Genomic DNA, 7,473 nt, shown 5'->3' on the forward strand with positions numbered 1-7,473 from the left:
TTGAACATACTTAGAATGGCGCGGGCACAACACGAAAATGGGTACAATTCAAAGGCTGCTAAGTATGGCTAATTTTTTTGTACTTTGGTGTGAGCATCGACCGTTCGATTAACATAAAAGCGTTCAAAATCTGGCTAATTATATGGCTGCTTTTAATTTCCGTTGCGATGGTGAACGAGTAAATGATACCCTTTTAATTTGCTTCTCGCGGCTCTGACACTTTGCAAACAAAGCGCAACGTCTATCCGGGACTGATCAAACTCCACTTCGGAAGCGAAGTTATAAGATTGCTGTCACACACCATATCAGTCAAATCATGTGAGCCTGTTTTCGCTGTTAGCTGCTACTTGGTAAAAGTATAAAATTTGTGCTCATTAAACTCCCAATTACGAATCGAACCAGGACGAGATAGCCCCAGAACAAGTTTGATGTTTATACTGGAACTGGCTACACCAAACGAAAATAGGCGGAGTCTATCTTTTTGTCGAGGGTAACTTTTTTTCTGAGTTTTTTTTTTTCAAATGTCACAAATCGTAAGAGTGCCTGCCAGTAAAAATCAGACAAATTCTTAATTTCGCGGCAAGGGTCGAAAATTCGATTTCGCTCATTTTCCTATGGTAGATAGGCTAGGGCATGACAAAAACTACTGGATAGTTTTTTTGGCAAAATATCCTTTTATTTCAAAGAAATATGCAAATTACCAAATTCCGTTAAAATCGTCATTTGACGCACCATTTTATTAAACAAGTTTGGGAGCCTCGCATGCAAAACCACATCATTCTTCCATCTTTAAAACACTCAAATATTTTTGTGCAATGGTTAATTGTGTACTGGGTTTATTTTAGGGAATGTTGCGGTTTTTGTTGGCTGCAAAATAATTAACTTTCGAAGACATGTATTTCATTCACTTAAAAGTACTTCGTAAAAATAATTGATTTTCACCATGTGCGAAACCTTCAAATGGATTAAGCTTTTGGTGGTTGAATCGCAGAAGGATGGTCTACAGATTGCTGTAAAAATTTCTTTGGGCAAATGATTGTGAGCGACGCGCGAGCTTTTCAAAGTACGTTAAAAATGCAGATATTTGACCATCCGTCGTCAAATTTCAATTTACGGGTTAGACATATATTTTAGCACGCGCCACATGTCTTGAGCTATATTAAGTTGAAATAGACACAGAGCTGATAATTTCGAAATGTTCTAACCTTATTTGCTGTAAAAGGCAGGTCCAAAAGCCGATTTGACATGTTTCTGTCTCCATTCGTCGCACATAAAGCAGAAGTTTGCTTTTGTTTACACAACGTCCGATGTACATCGCCAACTGTCAACTTATTTAATGGTCGAATACCATGAGTCTATGACCCTCTTTCGACACATATGGTCACCACTGCATCTAAGTCAAAAACGGCTAAGTGATTTGTAGATAGTTGCTTGCTTTGCACTACACCAAAATATTACGTTTGATCATCGTTTGATCTATTGCTGCTTGAACCTTTGTTGCAGCGGTTCCTTGTTTGTTCGTCACGCAATGCTGTCATCCCATTTTAGGGGGTAGCGGTATGACAATTTCTATCCTAATACGTAAGGCTCCGTAAGGCTTGGAACCACAGGGAGCACACAATCCTGTTGAGTAGAGAGAGATTAAATTAAGCAATGGAAAGAATGAATGGTTAACCATTGCCCGTGTTGTCATCTTTTACTAGAACACCGCTACCTACACGCCCTGTGTAAATACTGTAACGCTAAACTCGTACCTGGGTCTTTTCGCGCTGTGCAATTATTTTTGGTTTACATATAATACAGTGGACTACCCTCGGGGAAATGGGAGGTGGCCGCTTAATAGGGGTTGGCCGTTTAATAGAGGTTGGTTTACATTGAATATTTTTTCATTATCGGGTTATAAATTTAGCTAAATTTCTTAGTAAACATGGAGTCAATTCAAGACAATCATTATAGACGTCATCCTCGGAGACCCAGGAGCAGTTAGTGGGAGCGGAGAAAAGTCTAAACGGGTGAGAAAAAAGTTTGGGCGAAGACCCGTTTAGAATTTTTCCCCGCTCCCACTAACTGCCCCTTGGTCTCTGAGAATGACGTCTATCATGATTGTTTTGAATTGACTCCATGTTTACTAAGAAATTTAGCTAAATTTATAACCCGATAATGAAAAAATATTCAATGTAAACCAACCTCTATTAAACGGCCAACCCCTATTAAGCGGCCACCTCCCATTTCCCCGAGGGTAGTCCACTGTATTATATGTAAACCAAAAATAATTGCACAGCGCGAAAAGACCCAGGTACGAGTTTAGCGTTACAGTATTTACACAGGGCGTGTAGGTAGCGGTGTTCTAGTAAAAGATGACAACACGGGCAATGGTTAACCATTCATTCTTTCCATTGCTTAATTTAATCTCTCTCTACTCAACAGGATTGTGTGCTCCCTGTGGTTCCAAGCCTTACGGAGCCTTACGTATTAGGATAGAAATTGTCATACCGCTACCCCCTAAAATGGGATGACAGCATTGCGTGACGAACAAACAAGGAACCGCTGCAACAAAGGTTCAAGCAGCAATAGATCAAACGATGATCAAACGTAATATTTTGGTGTAGTGCAAAGCAAGCAACTATCTACAAATCACTTAGCCGTTTTTGACTTAGATGCAGTGGTGACCATATGTGTCGAAAGAGGGTCATAGACTCATGGTATTCGACCATTAAATAAGTTGACAGTTGGCGATGTACATCGGACGTTGTGTAAACAAAAGCAAACTTCTGCTTTATGTGCGACGAATGGAGACAGAAACATGTCAAATCGGCTTTTGGACCTGCCTTTTACAGCAAATAAGGTTAGAACATTTCGAAATTATCAGCTCTGTGTCTATTTCAACTTAATATAGCTCAAGACATGTGGCGCGTGCTAAAATATATGTCTAACCCGTAAATTGAAATTTGACGACGGATGGTCAAATATCTGCATTTTTAACGTACTTTGAAAAGCTCGCGCGTCGCTCACAATCATTTGCCCAAAGAAATTTTTACAGCAATCTGTAGACCATCCTTCTGCGATTCAACCACCAAAAGCTTAATCCATTTGAAGGTTTCGCACATGGTGAAAATCAATTATTTTTACGAAGTACTTTTAAGTGAATGAAATACATGTCTTCGAAAGTTAATTATTTTGCAGCCAACAAAAACCGCAACATTCCCAAAAATAAACCCAGTACACAATTAAACATTGCACAAAAATATTTGAGTGTTTTAAAGATGGAAGAATGATGTAGTTTTGCATGCGAGGCTCCCAAACTTGTTTAATAAAATGGTGCGTCAAATGACGATTTTAACGGAATTTGGTAATTTGCATATTTCTTTGAAATAAAAGGATATTTTGCCAAAAAAAACTATCCAGTAGTTTTTGTCATGCCCTAGCCTATCTACCATAGGAAAATGAGCGAAATCAATTTTTCGACTCTTGCCGAGTTATTTTCCATATTTATGGACAGGGACTCGTAAGAGTCGTGAATCGAGGGCTTGTCAACCCCATTTTACATGACCATTCAGTACATTGACGTGTATTTACTTTGTCATAACACCAAACCTAATTTGATAAAATGTTGGCGTGACTTCCTGTCACCCGATCAGTCGAACTTTTAAATACATTTTCTGAAATACATACCATAACTACTAGCTATTACAAACGAAGAACCCGGTGGAGGAAACGTTTAAAAAAAGTCTGACCGCCGCTTGCAACTGCCGGTCAATCAAAATTCAAAGTTTTGACAATCAAACTTCATAGTTTACCCACCCACTTGGGAACGTTTTGGCGCCACTCCGCAAACACTTGAAGAGAAGCAAAGTCAGCAACGCGTACGGGGATTTCGTCTTTTGCAGTTTTGAAAATCAGAATAAATGATAGGAAATCAAGAGAGGAATTTCTGTCGGATATCGACTGTAATCTTTTACAATATCCAGGGGAATTAAGGAAGAAAGAGTTCACCTCAACATTGTCTGCACGGTATCTAGCAGAAGAAGATCTTCATTTTCTCCCTGAAGGCCACAAAAGACTAGTCTTGAACATGACTGTTCGGCTAACAAAGCCCGAGAGAGTAAAAAGCAGCTTGAAGCGTCAAACAACGTCAAAACAGCAGTTACAAAGCCCTGAATCAAATTTAAAGTCTCCTGCACGAAAAAAGGTCTCCACGTCGGGCTGAAACGATGATGCGGTCGGGGACGAGTATCGAGTGCCGAAAACGAGCGATGTTTCTCTTCCGACAAGCAGGCGTCAATTACTTAGCCCATGTGAAAGGTTCATCGAGGAAAAGAGGCAAGAATTAAAGTTTATACTTGAGGAAGCGAGCACTAAAAGATAAGAACTTGAAGAAACCTCTTCCAAGATAAGAGAGGCAAGCTTCCACGCTTGGAAATACCGGTCAACGCTATGTTACTGTCATGTAAGAAATCACACAGTACGCAAGTGCCGAATGGCAAAATGCGAGTCAGTATTTTTCTGTGGAGAGTTGAGTAGGCATCCAGATGAAAAACAGGAGTTTCAGGAGGAAAAAGGGAAAAAGCAGCATTAGAAACGGCCGCCGCGAAAATATAACTGGATTTGAACTGGCTTTCTCCCGAGTAAAAATAGTTCTTTGAATAAACACGTAGGGGAAATTTTGCTTGAAAAGTTCCCCCATGTATACGTTTAATATGTTTTAAATTCCTCTACTGATTTCCTATCATTTGTTCTGACTAGGTATAAAATACTAGGTGGATTGTATTCACCAAGTTTGAAGGATGCATGTAGCTTAGTTAGAAGACGCTCTGTTAATTTCTCTAATTTTCCATACATTTGTCTACGTATTTTTTTTTCCCGCGAACCGCTTCCACCCAGCCAAATTTACAGACAAATGTATGAAAAATAAGAAAAATAAACTGAGCGTCTTCTAGCCAAGCAACATCCCTTAAACGTGGTGAATACAATCCTCTACCTGGTATTTTAACGTTACGATTCACAAATTGTGTAAAGTTTAATTTTGGAAAAAGTTATTTGCCATCGTATTCCTATACAGACACTGTCGATTTCTGACCGCTTTGCCTACGCACCAAGATGGCGTCGAAAACCGTGATAAGGTCTATTAAAATAAAATTTAACAATGGTCATAGTTTCATCGCGACCCATCCCAAAGCCCTGCAAGTTTACCTAAGGAAAGTGGTAATTTAGATCGCAAATCTCACTGATAGTTTTTTTGACAGCGAATTTACCAGAGGAAAATAGCCGTAAATTTGCTTCCATAGCTCCCATCGCCTCCAGATTTCACCTACAGTTCCTGTTTGATAGATGGCAAACGAACATTTCTCATTGCAGCCTGTCAATAACACTGGAAAACAATGAAGCCAACACTCCACGGAATCGCATTGGTACTAACACTACCTAAACCACAACAGCGACATAGAAAAGAAGGTACACAAACGAAGCCAGGGAAGGGGCTTTCATTTGTTTTCCACAGTGAAAAATTTGAAGCTAAAAATGTGAAATTGGAAGCGAGTGAGGCACTTTGACACAACATTGTCCCTATCAATAGAAATATTAACGCGAACCACATTCTGTTATCCCAGTGTGTTATCTTTTTGTGGAAGAAATTACAACTGCAAAACTGAATGTTTAGATTTGTTTCTACGCGGACAGCCATTCAAAAGTTGATGGCATTAGTAAATCGGCCAAAGCATCCAGCGTGATGAAGTCACATGAAAACCGGACTTTGAATGTTGTAGAAGGTTATGGATAAATAATCAGGTCTGTGATATATTATTAACCCCTCGACATGGGACCCAAAAAAATATCTGAATCGAGAAGACTACATAAATTATCTTTCTCGCTGTAGCAAAGACGTTTGTGATATGAAGTGCGATCATGTTAGCGGACATTTAACCAAATCGGGGAGGAACATGTAGATCGGACTGGACTGAGCGGCGGAAATCGAGCCTACAGCAAAGAGTAAAAAAACAAACCCAGAAAAAAAAAATTACCCTCGACCCTCGACATGGGACCCTCGACCCTCGACAAATAGATAGACTCAAATAGGCGTTGGTGACTAAGCGTTCTTTTTTTCTTTTACTCTTCGGGGAAAACTGATATAAACGCGATACGTGTGATTCTTTCCTATAAGTGCATAGCGACCATAAAATTAACATAAAACTCATCAAAATCTATCTTAATCGCCTGCAGCTTTTAATTTCAGTTGCGATGGTGAAGGACTGAAAATAATATCACTCTATTTTTCATTTTCTAATCTCCGCTGTGACACTTTGTAAACAATCTGGAACGTTTGTCCGGGATAAGACTTCGCATGTCACACAATTTAAGTTTTTACTGGTTACGTTACATTTTGTCAAATAATTAAAGTTTCGAGCTTGTTGTAGCTGTTGTGTATAGCGAACTCAACATAACGTGACCATTTACTTTATTTCAAATATTGTTGTACAAGATGTCCATGGAATGTCGAGTTCTACTAATGAACATAAAATGCCATGCGCGAAGATTGTTGACTCATTGTTTGAAAAGCTTAGCGGTCTGTGGGTTAGGTATTATTCGCAATCTCCATTTCACAGTAAGACTAACTTGACTGAAAAATTGCTTTCGTTTTCGACTAAAAAAAGAGCTACTGTACATCGAGAGACTGAAATTGTTTGATGGAAATGTATTGTAAAAACGAACTGCCTTAAAAGCTATAAAACTAGATCCCACGATTAAAACAAAAAAACCCATTTCATTCTCTTTTAAATTAAATGTCTCAAAAGATACCCCCTCCCCCCGCCCCGGCAATAAATAACTCTTTCTCTTAGGCCATGTCCATATGTATACGCTTAAATATGTTTTTATACATTTGCACCTTTCGGTCCACACGTAAATAACTTTTTTTAACGATCACAGCAACGGAATATTTTTTTATAAGTTTTTAAACGTTTCTAAACGTACAACTGCTGCCGTGAGGTCGCATGCTCAATGCAGATTTAATGTCAGTCTCGTGCGCCCGCGTTTACAACGAATTTTAACGATTGCTTTTCTTGTTCTCATGTGGACGGGCGTTCACATCCTCGGAAACCCAGGGGACAGCTATTCGGGACGAAGAGATATTTTCGGGCGAAAGATTACATCAAGAGTGGGAGATCCCCTGGACACTTACTCTAACGGGACCAGTTCCAGAAGCGTTTGAATTCCTTCCCACTGATTGGCTAGAAAAAAGTTCTGGCCAATCAACGAGGAGGTCAAGACGGGCGTCTTACACAGAGTGGTTTTCCTCATCGATCTTCGTAGTTGCTCTGCCAGTACAACGAGAAGACTCTCGTGAAGAGTTTCAGAAAAAAAAGATTTAACGAAGCCGAGAAAATCGTAGCTGTAGCATCGACGTAAAGAAACAATACTCGTCGTTCAACGATCGGCTGGCTTCGTATGCCACCATCAACAGTGCCGTAGAAAACGCGT

The 7,473-nt window shown here is 39.6% G+C and overlaps 1 protein-coding gene across 1 annotated transcript in view; it reads right to left on the reverse strand.

The window, feature by feature from the left end:
* The window catches only part of LOC145470111 (uncharacterized), an 888-nt gene extending 861 nt beyond the window's left edge, over positions 1–27 (reverse strand). The window contains exon 1 of the mRNA XM_081453949.1: positions 1–27. This exon is cut by the window's left edge and continues 861 nt beyond it. Coding sequence (XP_081310075.1) covers positions 1–8 — 8 coding nt within the window. The 5' untranslated portion in view covers positions 9–27.
* Between the last annotated feature and the right edge of the window lie 7,446 nt (positions 28–7,473).

The sequence above is a fragment of the Orbicella franksi genome, chromosome 2 (genome assembly GCF_964199315.1).
Source record: "Orbicella franksi chromosome 2, jaOrbFran1.1, whole genome shotgun sequence".
Classification (NCBI taxonomy): domain Eukaryota; kingdom Metazoa; phylum Cnidaria; class Anthozoa; order Scleractinia; family Merulinidae; genus Orbicella; species Orbicella franksi.